The sequence below is a fragment of the Oryctolagus cuniculus genome, chromosome 16, assembly GCF_051225735.1.
Source record: "Oryctolagus cuniculus isolate XC-2025 breed Fujian yellow rabbit chromosome 16, ASM5122573v1, whole genome shotgun sequence".
NCBI lineage: Eukaryota > Metazoa > Chordata > Mammalia > Lagomorpha > Leporidae > Oryctolagus > Oryctolagus cuniculus.
This window is the reverse complement of record NC_142882.1, coordinates 20367539-20382148: the sequence shown is the minus strand read 5'-3', so window position 1 is coordinate 20382148 and position 14610 is coordinate 20367539. Positions and strand designations below refer to the sequence as shown.

The 14610-nt window shown below is 64.8% G+C and overlaps 1 protein-coding gene across 12 annotated transcripts in view; it reads left to right on the top strand.

Annotated features, from left to right (window-relative positions):
* Positions 1 to 14610, top strand: part of MYO9B (myosin IXB) — an 83362-nt gene that overhangs the window by 9530 nt on the left and 59222 nt on the right. For all 12 annotated transcript variants that reach the window (XM_089315821.1, XM_089315826.1, XM_089315822.1 and 9 more), the window contains exon 2: positions 13059 to 13954. In XM_089315821.1, coding sequence (XP_089171947.1) covers positions 13115 to 13954 — 840 coding nt within the window. In that variant the 5' untranslated portion in view covers positions 13059 to 13114. The remainder of the gene's footprint in view (positions 1 to 13058; positions 13955 to 14610) is intronic.

The following is a 14610-nucleotide window of genomic DNA, read 5'->3' as shown; positions in this document are numbered from 1 at the left end:
CCACGGGTCACTGGGAGGGTACGAGGGCCTGGCCACCCTCGGGGACCTGTGGCTCTGCACTCCCTGCCTGTAACCGGAGCTCACCTGCCTGCGGGGCCTGATCCAGGCCTCCGTGAGCTCCGCCCGGGACCCCACTTCCACCTGGACCGCCTTCCCCTCCCCCATGGTCCACGTGCCATGTGCACCCCATTTGGGTCCTGGTGCCCCTGCCTCAGTACCCCCCCCCCCCCCCCCCGCGGGGCTCCCCTGTTGGGCTGGCGCGGAAACCTACACCCTGTCCCTTGTTTGCTGGGCTCTGACCTTCCCTCCCTCGGCCCCGCCCCCGCCCCCAGGCCACACTGGGCTCCTTGTTCCCAGGCTCCGAGTCCGCCCTCACCAAGCCCTGGGCACGTCCCGCTCCCGGTGCTGCGACTGCGCAGGCCCCAGCCACTGTCCCCTCTGGGCACTTTCCTGCCTCCAGGTCCGCAGTCACCGCCCGGCCCTCGGGGGCTCCTGGCCCCTGCTTCCCGGCCCAGGGCCTGGCTCATTCTTGGCCCTGGGGACGGTCCCATGCAGTACGGGACAGCGGGCAGCGTCCTGAGCCGCCTCCACCCACCAGACACCAATAGCACCCACTCCCCGGGGTGGCCAGAAGTGTTCCCTGGGGCAGGCTGGCCCCGGGATGCGCCTGGCCCGGGGTTTTCCCTGTGTCTTGTGTTCTCTGAGGCTGGGCCCGCCCACTGCGTCACAGGAGGGGAACGCTAGGCTGATGGGGGTGGTCCTGGGGGGCAGGGGAGTGAGCAGGAGCCAGAGGCTGGTGGCTGGAATGTTCTGGAAGCAGTGACCCCAGCACATGCCTGGGGGTGGGGGATGCGAGCAGCTCAGACGCGACGGGACGTCCTGGGGCTGACGTGGGGAGGAAGGAGACGCGTTTCTACAGACAGCAGTGTTCACAGGCCTTGCAGGCGTGGAATTGGCAGCAGTGGCGGGAGGGCCTTGGGGTGCGCTTCCTGGGGGTGTTCAAGGAAGGCTGTGGCACCCCAGTGCTCCTGCAGCCTGCTGATGGCCGGCAGCCCTGCGCTGGGCCTGCCGTGGCGGGCGGCCACGCTCCAGGTGTGCTGAACACTAGGAACGTGGGGCAGGCTTCACTCGCCCCCTGGGCTTCCTGCTCGCACGCCCTGGGACGGCTCCGGCCGCTGGGTCCCGGCTGCCCTGATGTGGGAGACTGGGACGCGGCTCCTGGCTGCGGCTTGGCCCCGCTCCAGCTGTTGTGCGCATTTGGGGAGTCAGCTTCAGATGGGTCGCACACCAAGGTGTGGGCGGGCTGCGGGGGAGGGTCCTCCCCGTCTCCTGGGGTCCTGGGGGTCCTCGGCAGGAGGCCGCCTCACTCTGGCATCCGCCCTCATCTTCCTGTGCCGCCTTCCCTCCTTGTGGGTCTGGGTCCCTCTCTTGTGTGGTCACCTGTCATTGACTTTGGGACCCAGTCTAACCCAGTAGCTTGTCCCATTGTAGCTCCTCACGTCTGGGGCCACGCTACGAGGGTTGGGCCCGCACGGATGTTGGGGAGGCCCTCATCGACCTATTGTGCGCCGCCGAGGGCGCTGTTGGCAGCTTCATGGTGCCCCGGGCCGCGGTGCGCCTGCAGGGCCCCCAGTCACAGCGCCCAGTTCCCACGGTCGGTCCTGTCCTGCACGCGCGCGGGGACTCCAGCCAGCCCGCCCCACCTTGGCGAAGCTCCGGGCCGTGGGCGGGGCCTCTTCCTCCTGGCCCGCCCCCCAGCGAGGGCCTCCTCCACGCGGGCTCGGGGCAGCTCCTGAGTTGCTTGTCCCCCAGGTCGGCTCCTGGAGCTGCACGGATTGGCCGACTCTGACACCGCGCCTGTCTGTCATCTGTCAGCGCGCCCATCTTTTCTGTAACTTCCGCCCTTAAAAAAAAAAAAAAAAGCGTCGGCAGGCGCAAGGAAACGCAGGGCGAGCGCGGACACAGGCCGGCTCCCACCCGAGCCCCGGGCCCGCGTCTGCTGCAGCCGCAGCCTCCGCCTGCTCTCAGCTAGAGGATGATTTCATCCGCCAAACATGCGGCTTCAAATTATGGCCTTATATAAACGAAACAGCCGCGCTGCGCTCCCGGAGGCCCCCTGCATCACCCCCGGCCTACGCTGGCTCCCCTGCCAGACTGAGGCGGGCAGCCCCGCTCCGCCTGCACGAGGCCCCGGCGGGCCTGGGAGTCGCCAATGCTTGCAGCAGCCAGAGCTACCAGGCCAGGTCAAAGCCAAGAGCCAGGGGCTTCTTTCGGGGTCTCCCACGTGAGTGGCAGGGGCCCCGGCGCTTGGGTCTCCCTCTGCTGCCTTCCCAGGCACACTAGCAGAGAGCTGGACGGGAAGTGGAGCAGCCGGGACTCGAACCACCGCTCGGATACGGGATGCCCGCTTCCCCCGGCGCCGCCCCCTGCCGCCGCCTCTTTGCCTTGCGCCCCCTCCCTGGCAGAGCGTGAGAGCTGGGGAACCACAGCTCCTCAGAGCGCAGAGAGCATTCCAGAGCTGCTCTGGCAAAGCCTTCTTGTTCGTCCTGGTTCGACTTCTTAATTTTTTTTTTAACGAGTGTTCGTTTATAATGTGGCGAGATGCACGCAGAGCAGAAATCACCGCTCGTAACTTTGCAGCTCACGCTCCGTGTTGTGCAACCATGCCCTCTGTTTGCAGAACGCCGTCATTGCCCCAGAAGGGACCCCCTCCCCTCCGCCGTCGCTCCCCACCCCCAGCCCCTGGCGGCCCCTCCTCTGCTGCCCGGCCCTGTGGCTTTGCCTGTCCTGTCCGTGGAGTCGCACGTGGTGTGGCCTCTAGCGTCCGGCTGCTCTCACTCAGGGTCAGGTTTTCGAGGTCCACCCACGTGGTGGTAGCAGGTGTCAGAGCCTCACTCCTTTTCCTGGCTGAGTGATACTCCATGGGGAGTAGCAGTGCGGCTCGGCAGCTTAAGCCGCCACGTGGGACACCCTCATCCTATGTCGTAGTGCCTAGGATTGCGTCTCACCTCTGCCTGAGCCCAGCTGCCTGCTGATGCTCCTGGGAGGCCGCAGGTGACAGCCTGAGTGCCTGGGTCCCTGCCACCCGCGTGGGAGACCCGGAGGAGCTCCTGGCTCCTGGCTCCGGCCCGGCCCAGCCTCAATGATTGTGGGCATTTGGGAAGTGAACCCAAATAATGAGAGATGTCTCTTCTGTTTGTCTCTTGTCTGTCTGTCTGTCTGTCACTATGCTTTTCAAGTAGATAAGTACAACCTAAGGGAAAAAAATGCCCCACTGGCTGGTGGGCCTTGTATTCATCGACGTGGATGTTTTGTTTTACCTCCTGCGTGTTTCAGTGAGGATTTGTTGGTGGGTTTTTTTTGTTGGTGATTTCCAGCGTCGTGACAAGGGACCATGGTGACCCACATCCTCGGTGGCCTGCCCTATCTGCGTAGGGCTGCGTCTTGCTTCCTGTTTGTGCTTGAGCCAGGTGCTGGGTACGCTGGGAGCGCGGGTGAGATGATCCGGGTGTCCCACGTGGCGGCTTAAGCTGCCGAGCCGCACTGCTACTCCCCATGGAGTATCACTCAGCCAGGAAAAGGAGTGAGGGCCGACACCTGCTACCACCACGTGGGTGGACCTTGAAAACCTGACCCTGAGTGAGAGAAGCTGGACACTCCACAGACAGGACAGGCAAAGCCACAGGCCCGGGCAGTGGAGGGACGACCATCGGGCTCTGCCGCCCTGAACCCCGACGGCCGCGTGTCAGGGACCCCAGGCCACTGCGCTGCTTCCGTTGGTTCCCTGGCTGCAGGTTTCACGTCCACTTGCGCCAGGGACCTTCAGCCACATCGTGACCAACTTCCAGGTCCAGGCTTTGTTGAGATCCGTGAGGAGTGTGCCCAGGGAAGCCAGAGAGGAAGGCGTGGTCGGAGAACACTGTCTGAAGCTGCAGCAGCTACAGCTGTGTGGCAGCTCAGGGCTGGGCCAGGCCAGAGCCAGGAGCTCCGCCCGGGGCCCCCACGGGGGCGGCAGGGACCCCCGCACCTGAGCCATCACCGGCTGCCTCCCAGGGTGTGCGTGCGCAGGGAGCTGCGGTTTGTTTCTTGGTTTGTTTTAAGATTTGTGGGGCTGGCATTGTGGCGTAGCAGGTAAAGCCACCACCTGCAGGGCTGGCATCCCATATGGGTGCTGGTGTGAGACCCGGCTGTTCTACTTCCGATCTAGCGCCCTGCTGTGGCCTGGGAAAGCAGTGGAGAATGACCCAAGTCCTTGGGCCCCTGCACCCACATGGGAGACCCAGAGGAAGCTCCTGGCTCCTGGCTTTGGATCAGTGCAGCTCCGGCCCTTGCAGCCATTTGGGGAGTGAACCAGCGGATGGAAGACCTCTCTCTCTCTCTCTCTCTCTCTCTCTGTCTCTGTCTCTGTCTCTGTATCTCTCGCTCTGCCTCTGCCTCTCTGTAACTCTGCATTTCAGATAAATAAGTACATCATTTTTTTTTTTAAGATATTTATTTGAAAGATAGTGTTACGGAGAAAGAGAAAGATAGATGTATCTGCCGATTCACTCTCTGAATGCGGCTCTAACAGCCAGGGCCTGGGCAGGGCTGAGCCAGGAGCCAGGAGCTCCAACCAGGTCTCCCATGTGGGTGCAGGGACCCAAGCACTTGTGCTCCTGCCGCTTTCCCAGGCGCGTTAGCAGGGAGCTGGACCAGCAGTGGAGCAGCCGGGATGTGACGCAGGCGCACTGCTGTGGGATGGGGGTGTCGCGGGGCAGCTTAGTCTGTGAGCTGCAAGCCCACCCCTAAATAAAAAAAAGTGAAATGACACAGCAGGAACTGCCTTCCTGTAGGAAGAGCCTTTTTGGAAAAGTAAGATAAACGCTCAGCGTTCAGGAGGAGAATGACACAGCGGACGTGAGCCATGTTTTGGCCAGAGCAGCAACAGTTGCTCGATAGCTCGCAGCACTTTGAGAGACCCCAGGCTGACAGTGGGAGGAACACGAGCGATGAGGTCGTCTTCATCTTCACCGGCGACTGCAGATCATGGAGAGAAGTGCGAATGCCCGTGCTGGTGAGAACGCCGGCCGGGAGACACCTGTCCCCGGGGTGGGGCCGGGCCCGTCCGGGAGCCCTCTCACAGCCGAGCGGGGTTCTCGCGGCCAGCAGGGGGACGGCGCCCAGCCCGGTGGGTGGAGCCGCAGGCCACCTTCTGTTGCTGTAACATCCTCCAGCTGTCGTTTCTGAAGCCGAGAAGTCCGTTCGGGCTCGCGGTTCTGGATCCCGGGGCGCCCAGGGTGGTGCTGTTTCAGCTCACGGCGGAAAGCGGCCGTGGGCGGCAGACGGAAAATCGTTAACCCTGGGCCATAGGAAAGTACCGATCCGCTAGCAGGGCCCGAGCCCCGGCTCCCGGCTCCACCACAGGGGAGATCCTGTTCCAGGGACCACAGCACACGTGTCCCTGGCTGTGGGGGCGGGGACACTAGTTTGTCGCCTATGCTGTCAGCGAGACAGTTCGTCCTGAGGTTCTGCGTGGAAGCATACTGGCCCGAGAGCAGCCGCAGGGCTCACGCAAGTGTCCACACCTGGTGCAAGACGAGGCGGCCGCGTGCCTGGGACAGGTGGCAGGCCTCCCTGCCCGTCGGGGTGTTGGGCGAGGAAAGCAGTGCAGGCGTGTTGTCAGAAGTCTGCCCCCTCTCCCACCCAGCGCGGCTATTGCTTGGGGACGGCCTCTCCCAGGCGGCGTGCAGACAGGGCTGGAGGGCTGGATTCAGGGTTGGCGCTGGGCACCCACAGGGGCTCCGTGCCAGCGTGGTCTGTACCCAGACCGGTGTTAACAGGGACACCTCCAGAGCGAGCAGAGGACGGAGGCCAGGTGTGGGGGGGGTGTCCCTGCACGGGGTCAGGGAGAGTGGCACTGGGTCCGCAGGGCTGCGGAGTCCCAGACCAGGACTGAGGGGCCAGGTGGGCTATCCAGCCAGCAGGTGGGACCAGCAGGGCTTTGGCGGCGTCTCCTGGTGGGGGCAAGTGCAGGGTGGGCCTGGGGGGGCTTCGAGGGCAGAGGGGCACTTCCGCAGTGCATGGTGTCAGGTGAGACCCGTGGGGACTCCTGTAAGTGGCCCAGCTGCTGGCTGCCCCTGCCAGGGAGAGGGGACCAGGCCTTCTCTCTAGCTCTCCCCCCTCCCTGCTGCCAGCCCTGGTCTTGGCTGATGACGCCTTGAGCAAGCATTATCTACTTCCTCTTGGCTGGGGGGCTGGTGTGCTACTGGTCCTGCGATGTCCCGTCAGCCCTGATCTCTCGGGGGCGCGTCTGTTCCCCTACCCAGGAGCCCCTGTCCCCAGCAGGGCTCGGGGCGCCCGATACTCAGAAGCGACCCTCACCCCGCAGGGCCCAACAGGTGATGGCCGGCCGGCCCTTGCAGGGAGGGTGGCAGAGGTGGTCGGAGCAGAGGCCAGATGCCGAGGGCAGGGCTGGTCTGCCGAGGGGGAGGAAGCCAGTGCGTCGTGGGAGCTCCGCTCGCGTGTCCAGGCAGCTGGGGCGGGAGACAGTGCAGGGCCCGTGGGCTGGAAGCTGAAGGGGCCCTCCGCCATCAGGTCCGCAAGTCGTGTGTGTGCTCATGCGGGGAGGGAGCGTGTGCACGTGTGAGCAGGCACGTGTGTGAGGGTGCGAGTGTGCATGGGTTTCAAGATTTTTCTGTGGCCGGCACCGTGCCTCACTAGGCTAATCCTCCACCTAGCGGCGCTGGAACACCGGGTTCTAGTCCCGGTCGGGGCACCAGATTCTGTCCGGTTGCCCCTCTTCCAGGCCAGCTCTCTGCTGTGGCCAGGGAGTGCAGTGGAGGATGGCCCAAGTGCTTGGGCCCTGCACCCCTTGGGAGACCAGGAAAAGCACCTGGCTCCTGGCTCCTGCCATCGGATCAGTGCGGTGCGCCGGCCACGGCGGCCATTGGAGGGTGAACCAATGGCAAAAGGAAGACCTTTCTCTCTGTCTCTCTCTCTCACTGTCCACTCTGCCTGTCAAAAAAAAAATTTTTTTTTCTGCACCAAACCATATGGGTGCTGTAGATTTCTTTCTTTGTTTGTTTGAAAGGCAAGGTTAAAGAGAGGGAGAGACAGAGATCTTCCATCCACTGGTTCACTCCCCCAGATGTCTGCGGCTAGGCTGGGCCAAAGCCAGGAGCCAGGAACTCCATCCGGGTCTCCCACACGGGTGCAGGGGCCCAAGCACTTGGGCCATCTTCCGCTGCTTTCCCAGGCCGTCAGCGGGGAGCTGAACCAGAGGGTGACGCGTGTGTCCTGGGTGTGGCGGGGTGGCACTGCCCGGGAATGTCCGTGCGCTGGGACTGCTGTGAGCCGCGAGCACCCCGTGGCCCATCCGAGTCCCTGACACATCGGCGCGTTCCCAGCCGCTTGCTCCCTGCGGTGTCTGCAGAGCCAAGGGGTGAGCGTGTGGGAACCAGCTCAGGGTGTCCTAGAGAGAGGAGCTCCCGGGCGGGGCGCCTGGCGCAGCGGCTAAGGCCGTCTTGGGGTGCCTGCGCCCCCCACCAGCGTCCAGGCTCGAGTTCTGGCTCTGCTCCCCACTCCAGCTCCTTACTGATGCACTCTGGGAGGCAGCAGTGGCGCTTCAAGTACTTGGGTCCCTGCCGCCCACGTGGGAGACCCGGATGGAGTGCCTGGCTCCTGCCCTAGCTTGGCGCAGCTGTTGCAGGCATTTGAGGGCGATCTCTCCCTCCCTCCGCCATTCTTACTAAAGATAAACGGGAAATGGGTCCTTCCGTGTTCCCCATGCTTCTTGAAGTCCCCCAGGAGAGTGCTGGGAGTGTGCGGTCGGCCACGCTGGGCCGTGTGCAAGCAGCCACGAGCCCACCCCCGGGCCCAAGGTGGAGACCCAGCTGCCACCCGAGGCTGTCTCCCAGGGCCCCTCGTCACCCCTCCCTGCCCCCGCCCCTCCCAGCTTTCTCGCTGCAGGTTGGTTTGCGTTTTCTAGAATTTCATGTACACAAGGAGACGGCAGAAGATTCCTAGGAAAAATGGAAGTTTGCACGGCCGCAAAAGAATTTTGAAGTGCAGTTTTTTTTTTTTTTAATCGCATTTTCTGGCCGACGCCGAGGCTCACTTGGCTAATCCTCCGCCTGCAGTGCTGGCACACTGGGTTCTAGTCCCGGTTGGGGCGCCAGGTTCTAGTCCCGGTTGCCCCTCTTCCAGGCCAGCTCTCTGCTGTGGCTCGGGAGTGCAGTGGAGGATGGCCCAAGTGCTTGGGCCCCGCACCTGCATGGGAGACCAGGAGAAGCACCTGGCTCCTGGCTTTGGATGAGAGTAGCTAGCGGCCATTAGGGGAGTGAACCAACGGAAGGAAGACCTTTCTCTCTGTGTCTCTCTCACTGTCTATAACTCTCTCTCTGTCTTTCTCTCACTAACTCTGCCCTCCCCCCAAAAAATACGCATTTTCCTGCGAGATTTCTGGAGACTCCTCCTATGGAATCAGACAGTGTGGACTGAGATTTGATTATGATAAAATCCATCATTGAACTGTACGTCTCGGTGGCACTTAGTGCATGCACAGTGTTGTGGGACCCCCAGGTCCCTCTGACTCCGGAACCTTCTGACCCTCCAAGGAGGCCCCGCTGCCACCAGCAGTCACTCCCAAGCCCCCGAGAGCCCCTCCTGTGCTCCCGGTCTCCGAATCGCCTGTTCTGGACATGTCCTGTGGGTGGAGTCACACAGGTGTGGTCCTCCCACCAAGCCTGGAGCACCGGGCCAAGGTCCATCCGCCTGGCGCCGGTGCCTTTTCACGGCTGAGTAATGCTGCACCGCGCGCACGAACCGCATTTTGTTTCTCTTCTGCTGCCGGGCGCGTGGGTCGCTTCCGCCTGGGGCTGCACAAGGCTTTGAGCAGGTCTGCGCCCAGTCCGCGGGGGCTGCGCCTCGGGTCAGGGTCGCTAGGCCTGTGCGGACCATCCGGCACTGTGCACTGTACAGGTGGCGGAGCGAGGGCTCACCCAGCCGCGGGGGTGAGCCGCAGCGCCCCTGGCCGCCGGGCGCTCGTGGCGCCGCTGCCCCTGTGTCACCGCTGGACTCAGCGCGAGCCCCGGGCTCGGCGGGCGGCCGAGCGGCTCCTCACTGCCGAGTCACGGTGTCTCGCGCTGCCGGTGTGTTCGTGGATCCCCCCGTCCCGTGGGTGGGCGTGCGCGGCGGGCGGGGCGCGTAGCAGCGGCCAGGCTGGCGCCTCCCTGGCGAGGCCTGCGGGGGCCGTGCTGGCCGGGCACTGAAGGAAGGTCTCATCCCCTGCGAGAGGTCCAGCCTCCGCGTGGGTCTTAATTCCTCACGCGAGACCGGGTTGCCGTGTCCCGGGACGGTGGCAGAAAAACAGGAACAAGGAACTGGGGACAAAAGGGCCCAGCGGCCGCGGAACCCCCGGGCCCCGTGACCCTGCCGCGTGCTGCCACCGCGGATGTCGCGACGATCCCGCGCACCGGCCTGCTGCTCACGGCTGCACGGGGCCCAGCCCGGGCTCCGGAGGGCTCCCGACGCCCGAGGCGGCGCCCACGCGCGTCCTGGCCACCGGGCTGTCCTGTCCTGGAGCGAGGGCCGGCCCGCAGAGCGGCGTGCGCGTGCTCAGTACGGAGGGCGCCGGCGGACGACGCGGATTTCCTGGCCGAGTGCACGCTGCACTCGTGGGGAGAACTTGGCCCTGGAGTTCCTTTTTTTTTTTTTTTTTTTTGCACCTAAAGAAACTTGGCTCTGGATTCCATTTTCCTCCGAGTGTTCGGAAGCCCCCGGCGTCTGTTAAGTTGGAAGGAAACGGATCCCACAGTGCCTCGGTGATGCGGACAGAACACGGGCAGTTGTCGGGGCGACCTCGCCTGCTCCTCACTGACCGCCGCCCACCTGCGCGCATAGGCCTCCTCATTTCATTCTCTCCTTCCTGGTCCCCCCACCCCCCCACCAGTCTTCCTAACCGTGCTGCTGGCCAGGATTGGCTGTAAGGGCCGCCACCTGCAGCACCTTCCGTGTGGGCGCTGGGTCGAGTCCCGGCGGCTCCACTTCCCATCCAGCTCCTCCCTAATGTGCCTGGGGAAGCAGCGGCAGATGGCTCAGGTGCTGGGGCCCCTGCACCCACACAGGAGACCTGGGTGGAGCTCCTGGCTGCTGATTTTGGCCTGGAGCCCTGGCTGTTGCAGCCATTTGGGGGAGTGAACCAGTGGATGGAAGAAATCCTAAAATGAACCCTGTTGGCTGCTGGTGGCCCTAGCCCCCGGCACTTGGGCCATCATCTGCTGCTTTCCCAGGCGTGAGCAGGGAGCGGGGTGGGAAGCGGAGTGATGGGGACTTGAACTACTCCTCGGGTGGCGGCCTGACCCGCTGTGCCAGTGCCAGCCCCAGAGGTGGCAGCCTGACCCACTGTGCCACAGTGCCAGCCCCAGAGGTGGCAGCCTGACCCACTGTGCCACGGTGCCACAGCCCCAAGGGTGGCGGCCTGGCCCGCTGTGCCAGTGCCAGCCCCAGAGGTGGTGGCCTGACCTGCTGTGCCACGGTGCCATAGCCCCAAGGGTGGTGGCCTGACCTGCTGTGCCACGGTGCCACAGCCCCAAGGGTGGCGGCCTGACCCGCTGTGCCAGTGCCAGCCCCAAGGGTGGCGGCCTGACCCGTGCCACAGTGCCAGCCCCAAGAGTGCCAGCCCCAGAGGTTTGCAGCCTGACCTGCTGTGTCAGTGCCAGCCCCACGGGTGAGCCTTTTCCGTAAAAGACTGCGTGATGAGTACCGCAGGCCTTCTGCGTCCAGGTGTGCCCGCTCTGCCCTGAGGCTGTAGCCACAGCAGCCATGGGCCAGGGAGGTGAGAGTGGTGAGCGAGGCCGTCTTCCAGTGAAACCTTATGAAACAGCTGGAGGGCCTGTCACACCCCGCCGGTGGACGAACTCCTCTTCAAACTTCAGAACCCCTCTCGGATGCTGCCGCTGCTGCAGTGTTCTCCCATCCTCTGGGGTAACCGCTGCTGGTGAGCGTGGCTCACCGTGTGCCTGTGGTTCGGTACTGGCCTCTGCCGCGCGGCCCCTGAGCCGAGGTCTGGCTCGGCCTCCCTGGACTTGAACCTCATCGGGGTGCGTTCACCACGACTGGAGAGTCACCGTTAGGGGGGTCACGGCGTCCTGTGTGCAGTGCTGGGGTCAAGTCCCTGGCTGCTCGCGTACTTCCAGTCCCGCTCCCTGCCAACGCGCCTGGGAGGCAGCAGCGACGGCCCGAGTGCTGGCCCCGCCACCCCCGTGGGAGACCCGGATATGCTCCCGGCTCCTGGCTTCAGCCTGGCCCAGCCCTGACCATTGTGGCCGTGTGGGGAGCGACCAGCAGACGGAGACCTCTTTCTCACTCTCACTCTGCCGTTCAAGTAAATAAATCTTTATTAAAAACAAACAAACAATGACGTTGACACCTCACTCGTGCCAGCTTCCTGACACCGTTCTGATGGCACAGCTCCTGTGTTCCTGAGGGGTCCCTTCCAGGCACCCACTGCATCGCGTCTGCCCCGGCCTGGGCGGCCCCAGGCACCCACTGCACCAGCGTCTGCCCGGCCTGGGGTGACCCCAGGCACCCGCTGCACCAGTGTCTGCCCGGCCTGGGGTGACCCCAGGCACCCACTGTACCAGCGTCTGCCCGGCCTGGGGTGACCCCTGGCTCCTTCCTTGCTGCTCATGACCATGGTGGGCTTTTTTTTAAATTACTAATTATTTGAAAGGCAGATTTAGAGACAGAGAGATCTTCCGTCCACTGGTTTACTCCCCAAATGGCCACAACAGCCACACCGGGCCAGTTTGAAGCCAGGAGCTGCTTCTGGGTCTCCCATGTGGGTACAGGGGCCCAAGGACTTGGGCCACTTTCTGCTGCTCTCCCAGGTGCGTTAACAGGGAGCTGGGTCAGAAGTGGAGCAGCCGGGACTCGAACCGGCGCCCATATGGGATGCCGGCATTGCAGAGTTTGCCTGCTATGCCACAGGGCTGGCCCCCAACCGTGGTGGTCTTGGGTCTTGGGAGGATCATTGGGCTGTCCCAGAGGAGCCGTCCCCTCCACCCCCACTCCCACCCCCGTGTCTGGACCTGTCTCGTGTTCTCCCTCCTTGGGTTGGAGTTTTGGGTTCCAAAGGCAGCCATGCTCTGAGCTGGGCTCTCCAGTGAGTGTTTGGCGACTCTCAGTCCCCTTTCTGTGGCTGTAGCAGAATAGTCGGGGCCCAGCTCCCTGGCAGCTCTGGAGGCTGGAAGACCCGGGTCTGGTGGCCCGAGCCGGGGCCCCCGTGTGGGGGAGGGACACTGAACCTGATGAAGAAGCTGTGGGGGGATATGGCCTCGGACAGATGGGGTCCCGCGGTGGGACAGGGAGCTGGAAACGAGAGGGGGCCGTCCTGCCCTTACTCACTAGCTCCCTGGAGCCCTCCAATTGGGCCGCGCCACCTGTCACTCGACCAAGCCTCCCGCACAGAAAGCCCTGGCCGGACAGACTGACACCGCCTGCAGACCCCAGCAGTGGCCCTCCCTGACGTCTTCCTCCAAAGCTGGGTGTCAGGGCCCCAGGTTTCAGCCCTGAATTCTAGGGCGAGTTGAGTCTTGTTCGTTCCGTACGCATTTTGCTGCCCGTGGTGCGTCCCGGGGCGTAGCCAAGGCCCACAGGCCAGGTCTTCCTCCCCGGTGGCGTCTGGGTGTTTATTAATATTGGAGCCAGGAATCAGACCCGGGTGCTTCACATGCGGACGCGGGTGGCCGGCGCAGGGGGCAGTTTTGCTGGAGGGGGGCTGGGAAGGGCCCGGCCGAGGGGTGGCTGAGGCCTGCAGGCAGCAGTGTTGCTGCAGGCTAACTCGGGGTGGGGGAGGTTGGTCTGGGCGGGGGGCCGGTGATGTCACTCCTCAGCCACAGGCCTCAGGTCCGAGTTCTGCGTCCAGGACAGACAGGGACTTTTCCACCCTCACCAGGGAGCCAAGCTGGTCTCCACAGGCCCTGGGTCCCGTGCTGTCTCCTGAGGGGTGGTGGGGTGTCAGGTCCCCACCCCCAGCCCGGCCCGCACGGCACCACCCCTGACTCTCACCTCCCTCCCAGCTGCAGGAGGCGCCCGCCCAGCCCGGGAGGCATGCTGAGGCCCGGCGGCCGGCAGGATGAGTGCGCGCGAGGCGGGCAGCTCCGGCCGCCGGGAGCAGGCGGCCTACCACCTGCGCATCTACCCCCGGCTGTCGGCCACCGAGAGCCAGGCCTCGTGCCGTGTGACCGCCACCAAGGACAGCACCTCGGCCGACGTCATCCGCGCCGCCATCGCCAGCCTGCGGCTCGACGGCACCAAGCGCTACGTGCTGGTGGAGGTCAAGGAGTCCGGCGGGGAGGAGTGGGTGCTGGACGCCAGCGACTCCCCGGTGCACCGCGTGCTGCTGTGGCCGCGGCGGGCGCAGGATGAGCACCCGCCCGAGGACGGCTACTACTTCCTGCTGCAGGAGCGCAACGCCGACGGGACCATCAAGTACGTGCACATGCAGCTGGTGGCGCAGGCCACGGCCGCCCGGCGCCTGGTGGAGCGGGGCCTGCTGCCGCGGCCCGAGGCCGACGTGGACGACCTGTGCAACCTGCCCGAGCTGACGGAGGGCCGCCTGCTGCAGAACCTCAAGCAGCGCTTCCTGCGGCAGAAGATCTACACGTACGCGGGCAGCATCCTGGTGGCCATCAACCCCTTCAAGTTCCTGCCCATCTACAACCCCAAGTACGTGAAGATGTACGAGAACCAGCAGCTGGGCAAGCTGGAGCCGCACGTGTTCGCGCTGGCCGACGTGGCCTACTACGCCATGCTGCGCAAGCGCGTCAACCAGTGCATCGTCATCTCGGGGGAGAGCGGCTCGGGCAAGACCCAGAGCACCAACTTCCTGATCCACTGCCTCACCGCCCTCAGCCAGAAGGGCTACGCCAGCGGCGTGGAGCGCACCATCCTGGGAGCCGGCCCCGTGCTGGAGGTGAGCCCCGTGGGGCTGGGCGAGGGGCGGGGCTGGCGAGTTTGTGGAGGAAAGCGCCAGACAGCCTGAGCAGGTGCAGGGTGTGACCGGTTTCAGCAGGCGCTGGGGTCCAGGGGCTGCCCCGCGTGGGCGTCGGTGCCCAGGCCTGGCGGGGGCAGGGCCCTGGGACATGCTGGAGCAGTGGGGTTGGGGGCGGCTTGCACAGAGCTGGTGGGTTCGCCTGGAGAAGGCACGCGCCAGGGCAAGCCCTTGGCTGTTTCTAGGAACTGAATGGCCCTGGGCAGGGCCCAGGTGTGAGGGAACAGCAGGAGAGACAGGAAAATGAGGAGGCGTGATCTACCTGCCGGCCTCCGAGTCCCAGAGAGACAGGCCGCTGGGCTCGCTCGAGCGGAGCAGCATGGGGAGCGAATCTCGGATCACGGCCAGGCCTTCCCGGCAGGCCCCGGCGTGGGGCCCGGTGAGGCACCGCACGGACCCGGCAAGGGGAGGGAGTCGCCTGCCATGGCCGTCCTGGAGGCAGCCTCCCAGGCTCCCGCCCTCGCTCTGCTGGCGTTGGCCGAGCCCCACGGGAGCCACCGCAAGGCTCCAGAGCGCGGCACAGCCAGTGTCACCCGCCCGGGCCAGGGCACCCACGGGCTCGGGTTGCTCCCCTGGGG